The sequence below is a fragment of the Microtus oregoni genome, unplaced genomic scaffold (assembly GCF_018167655.1).
Source record: "Microtus oregoni isolate MIOR12 unplaced genomic scaffold, Mior012 000015F_ref0000493, whole genome shotgun sequence".
NCBI lineage: Eukaryota > Metazoa > Chordata > Mammalia > Rodentia > Cricetidae > Microtus > Microtus oregoni.
This window is the reverse complement of record NW_024543074.1, coordinates 36162594-36183307: the sequence shown is the minus strand read 5'-3', so window position 1 is coordinate 36183307 and position 20714 is coordinate 36162594. Positions and strand designations below refer to the sequence as shown.

Below are 20714 nucleotides of genomic sequence, written 5' to 3'. Positions count from 1 at the left end.
CTCTGCCTCTGCCCTTCTTCTTCCTAGTGTCCTTAGTCTGGTTCTTCCACCTAACCTTATCTTGGCCAGCTATTGGCCAGTGCTTCTTTTTTAAACCAGTCACAGGGACATATATTCACACAGTGTAAAGGAATATTCCACATTCTCAGGGGTTGAGTAGAAGTACAGAGGGGTACTGAACACAGATAGGCACACGTGCATCCATTCTTGCTGTTCTGGACTGTGAATATGACCAGCTGTCCTAAGTTCCTTCCTCAGCTTCCCCACAAGGATGGACTGTAACCTAGAGTTGTGAGCAGAATAAGCCCTTTTACCCTAAGGTTGCTTTGAATCAGTGTATTTTTGTCACAACAAGAAAGTAAGATATATGTCCTCATCAGCATTTGGTGTTTTCACTGATTGAAGTTTTAGCCATTGTAATTTGTATATGATGGTATCACACTATTGCTTGGGGTTTTTGTTTTCATAGGGCAAGGTATCACATGTAGTCCAGGCTATCTTCAAACCCTTGGCAGGCATCCCGGGTCAGTGCCCCAGTAGCTGAGATTATAGGTGTGAACACCCATGCCCAGCTTTCACTGTTTTGACCTTCTACCCTTAATGGTGTTTTGTGGAGCTTTTCCGACGCCTGTTTTCCCGCTGTGTATCTTGTTTGGTGACGTATCGACACAGAACTTTTGTTCATTTTTAAGCAGGCCGTTTTCTCATTACTGAGCTTTAAGAGTTCTTTCTATACTGTTAATAGCATCCTTTATCAGCTGGCATTTGCAAAGATTATCTCCCTGACTGTGGCTTGTCTTCTCTTGACATTGCTATTGTTAAAGTTTCAAATTTATGGGTTTTTTCTTATTATGATAGATGAAAATTTAACTCTTAACTTTGTGCCTTCTCAGAGTGTCATAATGTCACTGTTTTTAGTCTTTTTTTTTTTCTTTTTGGTTGTCACCACCACCTTCCCCCACCCCTCATTCCCACTCCCCAACAGAGTCTCTCTGTGTAGCCCTGGCTTTGTAGCCTTGGCTGTCTTGGAACTTGCTCTGTAGACCAGGCTGCCTTGAACTCAAAGAGATCCACCTGCCTCTTCCTCCTAAGCACTGGGATTAAAGGTGTGTGCCGACACCACCCAGCTGGTTGTCACTCATATTAATGCTTTACACCTTTATTTCTAGTTGTCTCACCTGTATGTAGTATCTTTGATTCTGTATTTGTAAGGCCAGGTAGCTATTAATACTATTTTCTCTGCCTGCCAACTCTCTTTACCTTGTCATTGGCTTCTCAACTTGTCTGTTCTTTAATTTTTTTTCATCTTTAAGCATAATATTCAAATGATCTGTGCCTAGGGAGTTTATGTAGCATTGATAGTATTGTGACTCTGTACTCTTCTTTCTTGCAGGGTGAAGTCATGGGTTATAGTTTTGTTGCCTATTTTATTTGTTCCTGTGTTGAGTAAAGTTTTTTGGTTTTTCACTATTTTTGTTTTATCTTATTTTTTTTTTCATACTCTTCATACAGTTAGATCTTCCATTAAAAAAAAAAAAACAAAAACTCCCTCTGTAACACTCTGACCCCTGAACTAGTCTAGACATGTCTTCCACACTTGCGTCAGGGTATCGGTACTAGTTGTGTGTGTGTGTGTGTGTGTTTTAACCTTGGCATTTGAACTTTGACCTGGCGAAACTATCACAGCAAATGGGAAAGGAGAAAGAGGGAGAGAGAAAGAAGGGCCAGGTCAAACCAGGGCTAACTATATAACCCATAGATTGTCCCCGGTGACTTATTTCTTCTAGCTGAGCCACACCTGTTAAAGGTTCCATCAGCGGGGACATAGTGTTCAAACACAGGATACTGTGGGAGGCATTTTACCTTTAAATCATAGCACTCCACCTCTGGCCCCCATAGGCTCAAGCTGGCTTATAATGCAATAACGCTTTCGATTTATTCTCTGAAATCCCCATAATCTTACATTTTTGACACTGTTCAAAGGTTCAAAATGGCAAACTCATAACTTTGAGCCTCTGTTAAAAATAAAAAAAAGTTACGCCCAGCACACAAAGGCACTGAGTAAACATTTCTATTCTAAAACGAAGGAATTGGGGGCAGGGTACAGCAAGGAAAGACATGATCCAGAGATCCACAAACCTGTAGCATTGTGTCTTGTATCTGGGGTTTGTGATGGCATCCTTGAGGCTCCAGTGGACTTGGGTAGCCCCCACCTCTTCAAATCTGTTGTAGGGGATGTGGGGGGATATGTGGCCGCTCTCCTAGCCCACATTCCTGATGTTTACAACATCCTGGAATTTCCGCAACTTTTGGACGTAGGCTTCACTTTCCCAGCTTCACTCATGGCCTGTTCAGGAGGGAATTCGACCCTGCTTTCTGGAATCTCACTACAAGCCTTCACGATTCCTGCTTTCTTTTTTTTTTTTTTAACTTTCTTTTTGTTTTATTGAGAAAAAAACAATTTCCGCCTCCTCCCAGCCTCCCACTCCCCCCCCCCACTCCTCTCCCCGTCCCCCCACTCCTCTCCCTCTCCCCCCACTCCTCTCCCCCTCCCTCTCAAGTCTAAAGAGCAGTCAGGGTTCCTTGCCCTGTGGAAAGTCCAAAGTCTTCCCCCCCCTCCCCCCATCCTGGTCTAGGAAGGTGAACATCCAAACTGGCTGGGCTCCCACACAGCCAGAACATGAAGTAGGATCAAAACCCAGTGCCATTGTCCTTGGCTTCTCAGCAGCCCTCATTGTCTGCCATATTCAGTGAGTCCGGTTTTATTCCCTGCTTTTTCAGTCACAGTCCAGCTGGCCTTGGTGAGCTCCCAATAGATCAGCCCCACTGTCTCTGTGGGTGGGTGCACCCCTCTTGGTCCTGACTTCCTTGCTCGTCTTCTCCCTCCTTCTGTTCCTCATTGGGACTTTGGGAGCTCAGTCCAGTACTCCAGTGTGGGTCTCTGTCTCTATCTCCATCCATTGCCAGATGAAGGTTCTATGGTAATATGCAAAATATTCATCAGTATGGCTATAGGATAGGATCATTTCAGGTTCCCTATCTTCAGCTGCCCCAGGAACTAACTGGGGACCTTGCCTTGGGCACCTGGAAGCCCCTCTAGGTCCAAGTCTCTTCCCAACCCTAAGATGGCTCCCTTAATTAAGATATGTGCTTCCCTGCTCCCCTATCCAACCTTCCTTTATCCCAATCATCCCGTTGCCCCAAGTTCTCCCCATCCTACCCTTCTCACTTTTCTCTCCCCATCTCCCCTTACCCCCCTCCCCCCCACCCTTAAGATCCCGATTTTTGCCTGGCAATCTTGTCCACTTCCCCTACCCAAGAGGATAGCTATATGTTTTTCTTTGGGTTCACCTTCTTATTTAGCTTCTTTAGGATATCCAATTATAGACTCACTGACCTTTATTTAAGTCTAGAAACCAATTATGAGTGAGTACATCCCATGTTCATCTTTTTGGGTCTGGGTTACCTCTCTCAGGATAGTATTTTCTATTTCCATCCATTTGCATGCAAAATTTGAGAAGTCATTGTTTTTTACCGCTGAGTAGTACTCTAATGTGTAGATATTCCACACTTTCTTCATCCATTCTTCCATTGATGGACATCTAGGTTGTTTCCAGGTTCTGGCTATTACAAATAATGCTGCTATGAACATAGTTGAACAAATGCCCTTGTCAGATGATCGGGCATCTCTTGGGTATATTCCCAAGAGTGGTATTGCTGGGTCTGTAAAGCAAAGGACACTGTCACTAGGACAAAAAGGCAACCCACTGACTGGGAGAAGATCTTCACCAACCCCACAACAGACAAAGCTCTGATCTCCAAAATATATAAAGAACTCAAGAAACTAGACTTTAAAATGCTAATTAACCCAATTAAAAAATGGGGCACTGATCTGAACAGAGAATTCTCAACAGAAGAAGTTCAAATGGCCAAAAGACACTTAAGGTCATGCTCAACCTCCTTAGCAATCAGGGAAATACAAATCAAAACATCTTTGAGATATCATCTTACACCTGTCAGATTGGCTAAAATCAAAAACACCAATGATAGCCTCTGCTGGAGAGGTTGTGGAGGAAGGGGTTCCCTCATCCATTGCTGGTGGGAATGCAAACTTGTGCAACCACTTTGGAAAGCAGTGTTTCGGTTTCTCAGGAAATTCGGGATCAACGATTCCTGCTTTCTTGTATTTTGCATGTCTGCAAGGCCAGCACCACTTGGATGATGATAAGCTACTTAGAACTTAAGATGTAGCCTGGCTTCCTGGTTCCTCAAAAGCCTTTGCCTTCATAGCTAAACCTGCCCAAACACTTCCCTAGGAAGCCATTTCTCACCAAGGTACCTTGAAGGCTCTTGGCAGGTACTCTCAAATGAAGTCTGTATTATGCCCTAGAGCTCCTAGGGCATAATACCTCCTAGAGGACCTCCTAGAGGTTCGGCTCCTCCCATTTTGTCCCAGCACAAAGCCAGAAGCTTCTTCTTCATATCACTGATCTTGGTCTTAAACAACTGTGCCCCCTTTGTCTGTTTCCTCCCTGTCCTGAAAGTTACCTCCTTTCCTCTTCACTTTTTACTCGCTATAAATCTGGGTAAATGCAGTGAGCCGTAGCTATGCAGCAGTCTGAGTGCTGTGCTCTCTTGAAATATCTCCCCCCCGCCCCACCAAAACCAAATTAGTTTATATATTTTGAATTCAGTTTTACTCCGATTTTCAGGACTCAGGCAGAATGCAGCCAGATTCTTTGCCAGAATGGAACACTAATGGTTTCTACGAGCTGCGTGGTGTCACACCGGATGGAGATGTATAATCAACCCCTGAGATGGCTAAGGCCTGACCTATGCTATGATCACGCAATGATTATCAGCTGCCTGCATATGCGCGGGCCTATGGGCAGTGCCCACCTGGCAATCTGGGATTGGCAGCCCATGCCTACTTAAGTGCTGGGAGAGGTTTGCCAAGGGAGAGAGGGAGGAAAGGAGAGAGGTCAAGGAGAAAGAGAGAGGAAGAAAGAGAGAAGAGAAGGAGATAAATTGCTGTAAATAAAGTCCTGGAATAAAACTGCAGTGAGAAGAGCTCCTGTGGTCGCATCATTCCTTGCGGGACGAGGTGGGCCGTGACACCAGGTCCTGACAGAGTCCATGCTCCCCTCTGAAATAGTTTACAGTCTGTATTTCTTTGGATATTGGTCATCGAAACATTCATTAAAAGCACCCACTAATCGCTGACTGGATTCTAGAACTTCTCATTAGCCTGCAAAATCTTCCGCGTTTCTTCCACAAACCAGTTGCAAAAGCCTTCAAAGTAGTCAGGTTTATCACAGCAGCGGTACCAGTTTTCTCTAGTCACCTTGACCAGATATCTAAAAGAACTGAGGGGAAGGGTTTACCATAACCCACAGGCTCATGTCAGGAAGGCATGGTGGTCGGGGTGCTAGGCTCAATGCAGGAACTTTCAGCTATTACATGGCAGTGTCAGATGGGAAGCAGAGGTAGACTCAGGCTAGAACTAGGACCAGGTTATGAACTATGAACAATAGTGGACCAGGCTCTCCCTTGGCTATACACAGGTGCTTCAGTGATCCAAGCTCTGAAGTCTTGTATCTGAATAACATATTTTTTTAATCAAAAAGCAAATAGTTAAATATAGTTGTCTAAATAACATCTCATGTAGACCTATGTCTGGTATTTGGGGACTGTTACCAATATTCATAGACTTTGGTTTTTCTTTTCTGCTGAGTGTTTAAGACCATGAATATGATCAAAATTTATTTTTCTTTTTGGACTGTCAAGGCTAGTTGAGGATCTAGTCCTCAGGGGTCACTTGGGCTTGAGAGGAACCTCTGGCTCCTCTAACCTTTCTTTTACCAGTTCTGTATCTCTGAGGATAAGTTTTGGCTCGACTGACTGTGGCTTTCCTTGAAAACAGTGAGGAAACTTTTCCTCCGTGTTGATCCTCCTCTTTGTAGACTTGATGCTGGATATAGTAGAGACTTCCCTGAACAAGAGAACTTCCCTCTGAAGTTACAGAACAATTCAGGGGATAGCTCACAGTCCCCTGGGACTTCAGTGACCTTGGAATGCAAGGAGAAACTATTTTCCTTGTTAGTCCCTTGGACCACATTAGTATAGCCTCCAAGTCTGGTTATTGAACAGCTAGAAGATCAGTTACACCAGTCTGGTACTTTGAATTACTGTATATTATTTCAGTAACCAAACATTTCTAAGTAAACTTAGACTAGACATACACATTTTAGCCAGTCCTTCTGATTGTTGATCTTTGAAAATTTAAAACCCATATACATCATCTCTAAGTTTCATCCTTTATGTACCTTAAATCACTTACTCAGACCTTCAAAATTTGTGTAAACTTTCTAGTTTTCCATTCTGGAAACATCCTCCCATCTTAGTTTTCATATATTTAAATTCATCTTTAGTAAAACAATTTCCATTATTACATCCTTCTACCATTTTATTTACTGTTCCTCTTTCTGAATACCACAAGACATAATAGCATTAAGAAGTGAATTTCCTATATGCTGTAAGAAATTACTCCCATGTGGGGAGGAGGATATAAGCAATGTGTGTCCCCTCCGATAAAGTCCTAAAGATAAAGTTCAGTTTCATCAGAGTTCACCCTAGGGAGCTGTTGAGTTTGTTGGACTGACTTACTGACCATTGCGGAAGGGCTACTGTCAGGAGGGTGGGTACTCTAAAGCAGCCACACTGAAAAGTCTTTGCCCATGTATAATGCCGGAGATTTCAACTAGAGTTTTCTGGATGTGTTGAGAGTCAAGGAGAAGTAAATGAGGTCGAATACAATGATTAGGGACAAAAGTCTGCTGTTGACATAGACTTGGATAAGAAATGAATTACAAGAGCTAGTTCCAGGACAGGCTCCAAAAACCACAGAGAAACCCTGTCTCGAAAAACAAAAAAAAAAAAAAAAAAAAAAAAAAAAGAAATGAATTCTGGCCGGGCATGGTCATGCCTTTAATCCTAACATTGGGGAGGCAGAAGCAGGTAGATCTTGGTGAGTTTGGGGCCTTCCTGGTCTACATAGAGAGCTCTAGGCCAGCCAGGGGTACATAGTGAGACCCTGTCTGAAAACAAAACAAAAAAGTAACACAGATTCTGGGACAGAAATACAGATGCGATACTTAACTGATTGTTTAGTTTGTCCCAAAGGTATGGGAGGCTGGAGTTAGGAAAACCTGAGAGAAAGAGTTCTCAGACGTGTACATAAAATATTATAGGTTCAGACCAAAACAAAAGGAAAGGAACAGCTTAGGAACACTTCTAAAACAGTTGATAGGATTCGCCAGTTGGTCGGTTGCAGAAAGAAAAGAGGAGGGAGATTTTAAATATGATTTGAAGGTCCTTAGACAGAATGGAGAGAATACAGAGATACAGAAAGCCTTAGAAAAAAGCGGTGTAATTTTACAAAGAAAAAAAGAATAGATGTAGCAAATATTTGCATTTTATGTTTCACAACATACTGGGTATATTTCATAAATAAGTGTTGGTTTGCTGTTAAATTCTGAGTGGTTTATACAAGGCACAAGTAATAATTATAAGAACAGATTAAACTTTGGCAGCAAAAGGAAGGAAAAGCAACAAATGACTAAAGGTGGAAAGAGAATGGGGGAAGGAAGGAAGAGGAGCCTTGTTAATGTGATATTTGAGGAATGGCAGATACTGTTGTGATAATCCTACATCTGCAGGTTTGCCTGTTGAATGGACACAGTTACTCTGAAACATTAGTGACCTTCCAGTCTTTAGCATGGCCCTCTCCAAGATGACTTCATTCCAGAAGATTGGTCTTACAAAAACATTTTATTGCTGAGTGGTTGCAATCTTCATTTTATAAGAATAATTAAACCTTTTCTTTATTGAGTAATTTAGTGTGATGTAAGCAAATTAACTAGATAAATACAAGTTTTAGTAGTCTGTCAGAGTACTCAGTGTCTGAAGAACATAATTTAATATTATTAGATTTGTTTATTTTATGTTCATGAATGTGTATCACATGAGGACTTAGTGTTCTGCCTGCAGAAGCTAGAAGAGGGTGTCAGATCCCCTGGAACTGGAGTTACAGATAGTTGTGAGCCACCTTGTGGGTGCTGATAAACTGTACCTGGTTCTCTGCAAGAGCAACAAGTGCTCATTTATCTGTCTAGCTCCACTATTATTTAAAAGTTAAAGAGCCAGGGTTTCTGTAAAGTAACATAGGACTTAGCAATGACTGCCATTACTGTGTTGAGACTAGCTACTACTCCCTCTTTTGGCAGCCTGGGTCAGGCTGTACTCCGAGTCTCTTAACACTAGACTGTGACCAGACAAGGGTGCATTCTACACCCCCTTCCTAGACTGCAGAGAGAGAGAGATGGATCATATCTGGGATCTTTCTTGATTAGAGACCAGGCTATCACAGTCAGCCCAGACTCCAGAGGTTTGCAATTGTTAAATAAGTTTAAGTCCAGAGTCTTCATTTCCCTGTGACCCCTGTGTGAACTTTAATGTTTTTACCCCTAGTTATTATTGGCATTCTCTCTAATATAGTAAAATGGAATAAGTCCTTGAACTTACATTTCTCATAACAATATTCTAAGTTCTGTCTCATTTCCTTGTTTTATGAATCTCTTTAAAATTTGTAGCTATTCCACATCCTTACCCCATTTGTTTTTGTTTCTCTGTGGCTATAAAGGAGAACACCAGTTGTTTTCTATTCTTTTTCCTTCCTTCCTTCCTTTCCTCCTCCTCCTCCTCCTCCTCCTCCTCCTCCTCCTCCTCCTCCTCCTCCTTGTCGTTGCTGTTTTCAAGACAGGGTTTCTCTGTGTTGCCGTGGCTGTCCTGGAACTCACTTTGTGGACCAGTGTAATCTTGGACTCAGATTCAGCCTGCTTCTGCCTTCCATGCCAGTTCTGTTTTCTAATTCTTTGTTAGAGTCCTCCCTTTCCCCGCCTGCTCTTCCTCATTGAAGATAAAGTACAGGGCCTCAGATATACCAGACACGTGTGTTACAACTCAGCTATATCCCCAGCCCCTCTTTCTACCTCAAAGTTGCCCTCAGGTAAAATATGTCATTGGGAAATGTAAGTAAACTTGTATTTTACTTAGTTTCCAACATTATCTGTGTATCTGTATTAAGAATTCAGAGTGACTTACAGGAAACATGTAACTCAGCTGCTGTAACTGAAAGATCAGCAATAGGCCAAGCTCCAGTGTTGATATGATGCCATTAAGAATTTGGTTTTCTTCTTTCTGTACCGCAAAGTTCCACCCTTCTCACAAGACGGCAGAGTGGTTGCCAGCCATTCCCACATCGTGTACCTTTTTCCTGATGGCTAGTGATATTTACCAGCCTGCCCCTGCATCCCTTAAAAAATTTTTTTTTCTAATATTTATAGATCTTTTTAAAATTTTTATATAAGAATTTTTTTATACAGTATATTTTGATCATATGCTTTCCTCTCCCTAGCTCCTCCCCGATCCCTCTAAAAAAAAAACCCAACAACAAAAATGGAAATTATAACAGATAAGCAAACAAACAAAAAAATCAATAAGACAAAAAATGTGCATGAAAAAAAAGCATGGAGTTCGTGGTCATGTGACCTGTCCCAGAGAGTGATTGATATGCCCAGTGACATTGCATTGATGAAAACTAATTTGCTCTTTCCCAACACATATCAATTGCAAATAGTTTCTTGGTTAGGAGTGGGACTTTGTGCCTGCCTCTCCTCTCAGTGCTGGGATTGTGTCTGATTTGAATCTGTGTGGTATGTATGCTGTCAGTGTGAGTTCACATGTCTGTCAGTCCTGTTAGAGCTGGAACTACTGTTTCCTGGGAGTCACCCACCACCTCTGGCTCGTAAAATTTTTCCTCTTCCACGTAGATCCCTTATCCTTAAGGGGGGGGCTTTGGTAAAACCATCCCATTTGGGCTGAGTGCTCCAGAGTTCCTCACGCTCTGCACGTTGTCCAGGTGTGGATCTCTTTGTTAATTACCGTCTGCTGCAAGAAGAAGCTTCTTTGTTGATGGTTAATCAGTTCTCTGCTCTGAGTCCCCACCTAGTGTGGCAGCTTTGAATTCCTGGTTGTGTTCATAGATCTTAATTGAACTATGTGTCTCTGCTTTGAATCACCAACTGTGGTGGGAACAGGACTGTTCTGGATTGCCCAGGCTGAGTCTGCTTTCCTTAATACCCAAGCCCGTGGGAAGAGTACAGAAGCCCTTCTCAAAACAGAGTAACTACTCGGAGGAGAAGAATTGGATTGGTGGTGACAGCCATGTTTTGAAGACATTTGAGTTTCATTATTAAAATGCTTGCTTTTCTTTTCTTCATCTTTTGTCTCTAGGGGCTGTTCCAACATCCAAACGGACAGGCATCCCAGCTCCACGAGAACTCTCAGTAACTATCTCAAGAGAGAGATCTGTGCCACGTGGTCCCTCCAGCTCAAAGAAGTTGGGCTCTAGTCCAACTTCTTCCTGCACCCCCACTCCTACCAAGCACCTGAGGCCCACCTCTGCAAAACCTAAGCAAGACCATGAAGGCACAGAGAAGTCTGTACTCGAGTCCCAGGTTCGGGAACTTCTGGCAGAAGCCAAAACCAAAGACAGTGAAATCAACCGACTTCGAAGTGAACTAAAAAAATGTAAAGAAAGGTGGGCCCTAAGCACTGAGGATACCAATGCATCAGACTCAAGCGCAGAGGGAACATCAACCCCAGTAGGTGATGCAGAACCTTTGATAAGAACGCTGGAGGAGAAGAACAAGACCTTTCAGAAAGAACTTGCTGACCTAGAGGAAGAAAACAGGGCCTTGAAGGAGAAACTGACTTACCTTGAACAGTCACCAAATTCAGAAGGGGCAGCAAGTCACACTGGTGACAGCAGCTGCCCGACATCCATAACCCAAGAGTCCAGCTTCGGAAGCCCAGTTGGAAATGAGTTGTCCAGTGAGGTGGACGAGTATAGAAGAAGCACACATGGAAGTACATTGCGGACATCGGGGTCTTCAAGCAGTGATGTCACTAAAGCCTCTCTGTCACCAGATGCCTCAGATTTTGAGCATATCACTGCAGACACCCCATCTCGGCCCCTGTCAGCCACCAGCAACTCTTTTAAGGGCTCCAAGTGCTCCCCTATTGGGAGCTCCCCAAACAATGCGAGCGAGTTGTCCTTGGCATCTCTGACTGAGAAGATACAGAAGATGGAGGAGAATCAGCACAGCACTGCTGAAGAGCTGCAGGCTACTCTGCAGGAGTTATCAGACCAGCAGCAGATGGTGCAGGAACTGACAGCCGAGAACGAGAAGCTGGTGGATGAGAAGACCATTTTAGAGACCTCTTTCCACCAGCACCGAGAGAGGGCAGAACAGCTGAGTCAGGAAAACGAGAAACTGATCAACCTTTTACAAGAACGAGTGAAGAATGAGGAGCCTAGTGCTCAAGGAGGAAAAATCCTTGAACTGGAGCAGAAGTGCACGGATATTCTGGAGAAGAGCCGCTTTGAAAGAGAGAAGCTGCTTAACATTCAGCAGCAGCTGACCTGCAGCCTACGGAAGGTTGAGGAAGAAAACCAAGGAGCTATAGACATGATCAAGCACCTGAAGGAGGAAAATGAAAAACTGAATGGGTTCCTAGAGCACGAACGATGTAATAATAGTGTGATGGCCAAAACTTTGGAGGAATGTAGGGTTACCTTGGAAGGCTTGAAAATAGAGAATGGGTCCTTGAAGGCTCATTTGGAGACTGATAAGCAAAAGGCCATGGAGGCCAGCAGTACCATGGGGCAGACGGCAGAGAACTTCGAGGTTCAAGAAATGCTGAAAGTGGCTCGAGCTGAGAAAGATCAATTGCAACTGTCTTGCACGGAGCTCAGACAAGAATTGCTAAAGGCGAATGGTGAAATTAAACACGTTTCCAGCCTCCTAGCGAAGGTAAGGAGAGGGCTCTCAACTAGTATTTGTTGACATTTCTCTTCAAGACCTTAAAATCATGGGGCGAAGAGAATCAGTTGTTCAGCTGTCCTTGTGAAGCCAGCTTTCTAATTTGAAGATCTATTACAATGTAGACAGATTGGCACTGGGGACTCCAAAGTAAAAACACTCAGATTTCTGTACAGATAGTTCAAAGTTTAATGGAAATATAATGAATTATATCATATGGTATGATGTAGTTATGGAGAATATCAGCGGTGGGATACATCTAGTTGGAAGATGCTTTCATAGCATCCTTGAGGCTTTAGATTTGATTCCTAGCACCATACGAACATAGGATAAAATAAAATTTAGAACCATCCTGTATACATTGATTGCCTTTTTGATGCATTTAATGCTTTCTGAGCATATTCTCAGCATTGACTCTTTAAATGTTGTTTTAAATGCCAGCTAGGATTTATCAAGTAATTTTTATATTCACTAGTCCACTGTTATTGCCATGTGTGTATTATTTGTTGTTTATGTCCTTTCTGGTCTTGGAATATTAAAAGTAATTTTTTATATCTCTGATTATTTCTTCAGGAAAAATTCCTAGACGTTGACTTAGTGAGTCAAAGAGTATAAACATTTTAAAGATTTCAACACATTTAGCCAGATTGCCCGCCAGAAATAATATGCCAATTTGTTCCCACCAGTTCATGAAAGTACTTGCTTCCTTGAGTCCTTGCCAAAACTTGGTACTAAATTATGTCATTCAAATCTGTTAATCATTTCCTGAAATTATTTTAGCCGAGGGCCCAAGATGAAATAATTGGTCCTGGCTTTCATTTTTAAAATCCTTCTTTGATTTGGCTGGAATGTTATTATGTGATGATACAAGATTTCTCGGTGGTGACTGTGAAGGTCGTCTGCCTCACAGTGCTGTCTCCTTGTTCTGTCTTTCCAGCTCTGGGGCCATGACTTGCGGTGTTGCTGGGGAGGGAGGGAGGAAAGCATCTTCCCACCTTATTTCTTGGCTGCTGGTGCTCCAAAAGCAGTTTATGCTGTGAGCTCCTGGGGAGATTTTTGCTTGTTGTCTGTCTGTTTTAGAGTCAGTCAGTTGCAACCCAGTCCTGTACAGCTGTCCTACGGTTTTGGTGGTAGGTCGTGTAGGTTGTGTCTTTGTTGTAAATCCATAGGTATTCTATTGAAGGAACGGAAGGGAGCATTAGTGGTTATGAGCCAGGTGCTTGTTTGAATTATATGTTGCCTAATGAAGCTTTGCATTAAGTCACTTGTAAAGTAAGAATTTCTCTTTCGTTGTTTAAAGATCAGTCATTACCTATTCTGTAAAATATTTAATCTTCCAGATGGAACTTTTTTAACATTTTTAATATTTATTTTATTTGTATGAGTGTTTCGCCTATACGTGCATCACATGTGTGCCCACAGATGCCAGAAGAAGACATCAGATACCCTGGAACTGGGGTTGTGAACTGCCATGTGGATGCTGGGAATAGTACCCGTGTCCTCTCAAGTGCTCTAAACTGCTGAGCTATTGCCAGCTCCCCGTGGACCGTCTTGAAGTCTTTCCTTAATCTCTTTCTCTTCTGTCTCTGGCAATTTGATTATCATTACAGTAAATGTAAATATTAAGTAATTTGGCATCTTAAATAGCTTCTTTTTCTAAACAAATGATTAAATTCATTACAGAAGATTTAGTAAACTACAGAAAAGTATAGAAAACAGGCGCTGCCTTTAGTCCTGCCACCTGGAGAGAAATCTGCCAGCATTTTGCTGTATATCTTTTAGATATTTTTCTCAGTTCATATATACCAGGGTATGCATACAAATCTATATTGACAGTATTATAATATTTCATCTTTCTGTGTAAAAGAACAGAGCACATGTGGCACAGTCCACAAATACAGTGAGCCAGTTAGATTAGTGTAAAAGTTCCACTTGTAATCTGTCCCCCCACCCCCACCCCAATCTGTGTACCTCTGGCTGTCCTAGAACTCACTCTGTGGGCGAGGCTGGCCTTGAACTCAGAGATCCAGCTGCTTCTGTCTCCCACGTGCTGTGATTAAAAGCCTGCACCACCACTGCCCAGCTTATTTAAAATAATTTTTATATTTGTTTTCCTTCCTGATTTGTTGAGTAAAATTCTTTAGCTTTACCCTACCCTGTTTTGATTTAAAGTTATAATTTTGCTCTTTTGTATAGCTTAGCCAAAGTAAAGGCAGTAAAATCTTGTATAAATTTAATCTATTTGGAGGACATGGAAAGTGTATGTTTTCTGTAGAGCACAACACACAAATGCAAACTTAAAGCTGTTTTTAAATAATTAAACTGTAATTCACATAGCTCATATATTTACTGATTTTCTGCCAGCTAGAATTATTATGTACTATTTTCTGCCAGCTAGAATTATTATGTACTGACTGTAGGAGTCTAGCCAGTGTTTAGTTAAGAGTCTAAGGGAAAAACATACTCAAGATGTAACACTACTTACACAGGGTTCCTTCTATAGGTATTAGGACTCCTGGTTTGTGACATTGCACTGCCTTGTGTACAGAGAGTACAGATCTATATGAGCTATAATACATCTGCATTACATCAACACTGAAAAAGCCAATCCAAGACCTCTTAAACTTTTGTTGCTTTACCAGATACTTGACACTCAGTAATTCAGAAAAGAAAGGATTGTTTGAGCTGTTCAAGATGCTGGAAGTCTAAAGTCAAGCAGCTGTGTCTGGTGAGGGCTTCATGTGGCTTCTACTCACAGTAGAATTGGAAGAAGAAATTAGCTCGTGCGAGAAAGCACGGGTGAGATAGTGAGCAAAGCTGCCATCTTCCGTTTATAACAGTCTCCTGAGCAAGTGAGATCCCATGAGACTGCACACGCATACTCATGAGGGTAGTACCCCTTCTGATCACTCCTGAAAGGCCTTACCCCCGCTATTCATTACTTTTCTCATGACTGTGAAAATACATAGTAAACACTTAAGAACGGAAGGATTTGTTTGGGCTCCCAGTTTGTGGATACTGTCCATCACAAGAGGGGAAGCTTGGCAGCAGGAGCATGCGGCCGCCCCTCACCCTGGAGCCTGTAAGCAGAGAGGGCTGAATGCTGTCGCTCATCTTGGTTTCCCTGTACTTAGTCCTAGACCCCAGCGCAGGAGCTGGCGCCATCTGTATTGAGAGCAGGACTTCCCTCTTCAGTTAAACCTTTCTGGAAACGTCTTCCTAGACACACACCAGATGTGTTTCCATGGTGATTCCAAATCTAGGCAAGTTGACAGTTAAGATTATCCACAACTCCTCCTAATACCAACACCACTGGAAATAAAATTTCAACATGAGTCTGAGTGAAGACACACCATATCCAAACTGTAGCACGGACTGATGGCTCAGTGTATCCCCACTGCAGAATATCAACTAATCCATAACAACCAGGGATTCTAGTAATGATACTGAAGGAACCCATTCCCAAAGGAAAACAAGATATGAGATGAAGCTGTTCGTTGAGAAGCCACTTCTTCAGTTACCTGAAGACTGTCATCCGACAACCCTGAGAGGCTTTGTTCCAGCTGCAGAAGCAGCCTCAGCTGTCATAGCTGCCCTAGAAGCCACTGTTTATATCTCCGCCCACTTTGCAGATGTTCCCAGCTTGGTTAGGGAGGAACATATCTACCTAAAGCAGATCTAAACATTTATACCCTGGTCTTAAAACAGGCAGCCCTGCACAGACTGGTGGACCAGTGACTGTACGTGCATATGATCCTTCCCTTCTCTAAACATATGAACAGTTGTCCCCCCTGCTCTGTCTCATGAGTAGTCCAGGAGACCTCCATCTTTCACACTATCCTCTTGTGCTACAGCAGTCTCCAGTACGTTTTTGTCATTTTATTTCCTACTCGGGGTTTTATCTTGGGTAGAGTAGGCTGAGGTAGTTGCACCAAGAGCAGATCACAACCAAGGGCCGCTAGACTTGGGCACACCTGGCAGCTAGAGGATGTCTACAGAACTCCTGGGCGCAGAGGAAAGCTGAGAACTGTGGAAGGGGAAGTACTGTAGAGAACAGAAAACCGAGAAAGGCCAAGAATGAAGAGTAGGACTGTAGAGAAGCGGCAGGGGACAAGTGGCCCTGCCATTGGAAGGGTTCCAGAGAGGCCCCAAGAACGAGTAGCTTTGGCTGCTGAGGATTGACCAACCATGGCTGGATGTTGAGGTACTGACACTCAGAGCATACAGTACACTAAAGAGTCCAGAGCCGCTGATGTCAGGTCTGACGGGCATTTTGTCTGTTCCTGGTTTTGTCCCAACTGAGCAAAAGAACTCTAGGTCATTTAACTATATATAGCCTTTCCTGTAGGTAGACACCACATTATTTTATTATGTATTGTTACTGTTTTTAATTTTATCTAGGTGTGTGTGTCTGTGCACATAAGTGCAGGTGCCCATGGAGGCCAGAGGTGTCGGATCCTCTGGAGCTGGATTGAGACTGTTATGAGCTGCCTGAAGTGGGTGCTGGGAACCAAACTCAGGTGATATAGAAGAGCTTCAGTGCTCTTCATTCCTGAGCCATCTCTTCAGTCCCTATCTGTTGCTTTACAACTGTGCAGACCAAGGCAGAGAACAATTATTAGCCTAACTTGTTCATTGCTGAAGTCAGGGTTCAAAGCTAGGCCAGACTGTACATATTACACATACCCTTAATCAAGAACTTGCACTGCTTCTTGAAACGAAAGACAGCCAGGTGGTGGCAGCACACGCCTTTAATTCCAGCTCTTGGGAGGCAGAGGGATCTCTGAATACAAGGCTAGCCTGATCTACAAGAGTGAGTTCTAGGACAACCAGGGCTACACAGAAGCCCTGTCTCACACAAAAAGGAAGAAAGAGATGAAAGACAAGACAGGATCTTGTTCAGATCAGATCTCAGGACTTATATACTGGTGTTAAAACCAACAGCCTTTGGTTCAGAGAAAGCAAAGCCTTAATACTAGGAGATCTTTACACTGTTTTGATAAGGTGGGGAAAATTTACAGCAAAGAAAAAAAAAACATGGCCTCGTGGTAGCAGCACATGTATTTAATCCCCCTAGCACTGGGGAGGCTGAGGCAGGTGGATCTCTGTTAGTTCAAGGCCAACCTGGTCTACAGAGTGAGTTCCAGCACAGCCAAGGCTGTTAGACAGAGAAACCCTGTCTTGAACCTCCCCCTTCCCCAAAATGGAGTTTTGGGACTGGAGAGATGGCTCAGTGGTTAAGAGCACTGACTGCTCTTCCAGAGGTTCTGAGTTCAATTCCTAGCTACTACATGGTGACTCATAAGCACTGTAATGAGATCTGGTGCCCTCTTCTGGCCCACAAGGATACATGCAGGCAGAACACTGTATAAATAATATTAATAATAATAATAATAATAATAATAATAATAATCAGTCTTGAAGAAAGTGGTTTTGGCTGGGCATGATGGTACACACTTGCAATCCCAAATGCTTAGTTGGTTGAGCCAGGAAGATTATGTATTTGAGGCCAGTCTCAGCTACATACTGATTCTGTCTTAAAGGTGGGGGGAGGATGAAAAAGGGAAAAGAGAGGAAAGGAAGGGATTAAAAAAAGTTTATCTATGGATGTGGGGGTTCCTTGGACTTCCCACAGGGCAGGGAACCCTGATTGCTCTTTGGGCTGAGGAGGGAGGAGAACTTAATTGGGGGAGGGGGAGGGAAATGGGAGGCGGTGGCGGGGAAGAGACAGAAATCTTTAATAAGTAAATAAATAAAAAAAGTTTATTGAGCTTTGATTAAAAAAGTGAACAGATCAGTGCTTTTTAGTATGTTCATGTGGTTGTGCAGCCACCACCATAGTCTGATTGATGGCTCTTGTCTCCCATGAAGAAACTTGGAACCTAGCAGCAGCTAACTCCCCAAGTCATGCCCTCCTAACCCCTGGCTGTCTGTAATCTGCTTTGACTCTGCCAGGCATTTATAGAACCATTCATGATGTGGCCTTTTGCCTTTGCCTTTTTTTTACTTAGCATGGTGTTGTCAAGATAAATCCATGTGTGCCGTGTGTCAGAACTTTTCTTTTTCTCCCCTGGCCAATACTGCATTGTACAGATACACTCCACTTTATTATTCAATAATTAGGGTCATTTGTTACTGTTTTATATAATGTCTCTGGAGGGCCATACTTTGCCATTTTAATTTTATGAAATCCAGCTTGTCTTGTTGTTCAGTCTTTTAGTTTGAGTCTTTGTTTTTGTTTGTTTGGATTTTTTGGGTTTTTTTTTTACATTTTTAATTTATTTATTTTGCTTTGGGTGCATGTGCCACAATTTATGTGTGGAGGTCAGGGTTTATTTCTTCTGTGGAGCTTCTGAAGCAAACTCAGGTCAGGGTTGGTGGCAGGTGACGTCACCCACATCTTGTTGGCCTGGTCTGAGGAATCTTTAAAAATAATTATAGAACCACATTTACAGTTGAGAAAGATTAACTGGCCACAGATGAGAAAGCCAAAGGCTGACCAGGTGGGAATAGGAGGGCAGGGAATGGAGAGACACTTAGATTAGGAGTTTGACATAGTAGGGTTTGGTGAGTACGGACTTGTTATTGGGGATTGCAGAAAGAGGCATTTCACTCCCTGCACAGATCCAGGCCTGGGTGGCTGGAAGCGTGGTTGTGCTGTTTCCTGAGAGGACACATAGAATCCAGAGAAGCGTGAGGCGAGTTCCTGGGAGCAGGAACAACATTCAGATCTGCTCACCAAGGCTTTGCTCAACTCCTGTGGTACGGTCACTGACGCGACATCGATGACTGCTCAACTTCTAGGCCACGTGCCTCCTAGGTCATGACCTCCTTCGCCCCTCCTTCCCTTTATAAGCAGTAAAAATGTATGTAATGATAATGTCCTGATGCACATTCGTATGTTTATAATGTCTAACTCTGTGGGAGGAGGCACCATTGAAAAGGGAGGTGAGGACCAGCACAAAGGCTCAGCAGTTAGGAGTGCTGGCTGCTCTTCCAGAAGACCTGAGTTCAGTTCCCAGCACCCACATGGTCTTTACAGCTGTCTGTAACTCCAGTTCCAGGAGCTCTGATACCCTTTTTTTATCTCTGCAGGCACCAGTCATGTTCGTGATGTGTAGAAACACATATAGCCAAAATATCCATACACATAAAATAATGTTTAAAGAAGAGAAAGGGGTAGGGAGGAATCTTAACATCTTTGACTGATCTCCATTCTTAATTATTATTTTAGTATTCAAAATTATTTAAGGGACAGCATAATAACCAAATCTAATAAAATGACCAACTCTGGCTGGGCATGTTACACAGTGGTAGGGTATTGACATGCACAAGGCCCTGGGTTCATCCCCAGCCCTGTGGAAACAAAGCCTCCACGCTGCTGTCTTGACAACAGAAGCAGGGGTTTCACAAGCCAGGCTTCTCCTCTGCGCAGCACCACTCCCTGTGTTCCTTCCTGGCTGAACAAATTCAATGTTGCTAGAATCCATTCAGAATTTATGGCAGTAACCTAGCTTTATGCCCACCCTGGTCTCTGTTCCTGGTGTATGACTATTTGAGTAGAAGATAAAATGGTTTCTCAAAGGCCGGGCCTGATTTTCCAAGATGCTGTCTTTGCCATCAGAAACTACTAAACACAGTTGTAAACTAAAATGTTCAGACCCCGTTTTCACCTCACATCGTGTTTTTACTTTTAATGTACTGGACTTCTGCTTCCTTATGCATTGGTGATATTGTTGTATTGGCTATACATTTGTTTTCTTATTCAGTTTATTCAGCATTCTCTGTCTTGGGGGTAGTTTGTGTTATGATAAGGCCTTGGTTCATAGTTGATCTCCATCTTGATGTCCTTTGTGCTGTTTTTCACCATAATAAACTAAAGACTATAGATTCACCTTACAGAACTTATTGTTCCATGTAGTCCATTCACCCAGTGCTAAAGCCATCACAGCCAGTTATTCACACATCTCCTGCAGGAAAGACTCCAGATAATCTTTATGGCAATATAACCCTCTAACATCTGCACCCAGGACTCCCTCTACCAAAGTACTCTTTTTCTCTAACTGTTGGGGATCAATATGGCAGCTGACAGCACCCAACTGGAGCCCCTTCCAAGATGGCCCTCCCTGGGTGGTGCTTCTCACGGTTAATCCATTGAGAAAATAAAGACTAAGGCCTTTGCAGCTGAGGCAGAACAAAGGGAATGCTGGGTGTAGCCCTCTTCCTGAGGGGTCAGTGGATGCCCTTGTGAGACAGCCACTTCTACCAGTCCTGCTTCCATGTCTTTCCCACAGTGAGCATCGGGAGCACGCCTCAAAAACTTTGCTGTGTGCACATGCCGTTCTCCAGGTACTTCCAAGGAAACTGACCTGTAGCCGTGCTTTTCCCCAGTTCACTGTCACAAGGGGACAGTGGAGGGGGTGGTGACACGTCCTAGGATTCTAGCCTGGTCTGATCACAGTTGACTAGGTTGCTACCCGGGTTTGGTTGTTGTTGGTGAATCAGGACGGACTCTTGATGTCCTCTCTCTGAGGTAATCTGTTTGTTTGAATCTGACTGGAGATGAAAGATGCTTGGAGTGCTTGGAAGTGGTTTCTATCTGATCGTGTAATTCCCAAATTAGAAAAACTAAATTCAAAGGTTTGCATTGCCGGGCAGGAGGAGGCCAGTATCACAAAAAGAGGCATCTTAGAACTCTAGTGGTCATAAAAATACAGAGCTTTGTTCTCTGATGCTTGGCATGCTGAATTTTCTAAAATAGTTTGTTTG

At 43.1% G+C, this 20714-nt stretch overlaps 1 protein-coding gene across 5 annotated transcripts in view; it reads left to right on the top strand.

Moving 5' to 3' along the window:
- Specc1 (sperm antigen with calponin homology and coiled-coil domains 1) overlaps positions 1 to 20714 on the top strand; it is a 267140-nt gene that overhangs the window by 141661 nt on the left and 104765 nt on the right. For all 5 annotated transcript variants that reach the window (XM_041664024.1, XM_041664025.1, XM_041664027.1 and 2 more), the window contains one exon: positions 10354 to 11936. In XM_041664024.1, coding sequence (XP_041519958.1) covers positions 10354 to 11936 — 1583 coding nt within the window. The remainder of the gene's footprint in view (positions 1 to 10353; positions 11937 to 20714) is intronic.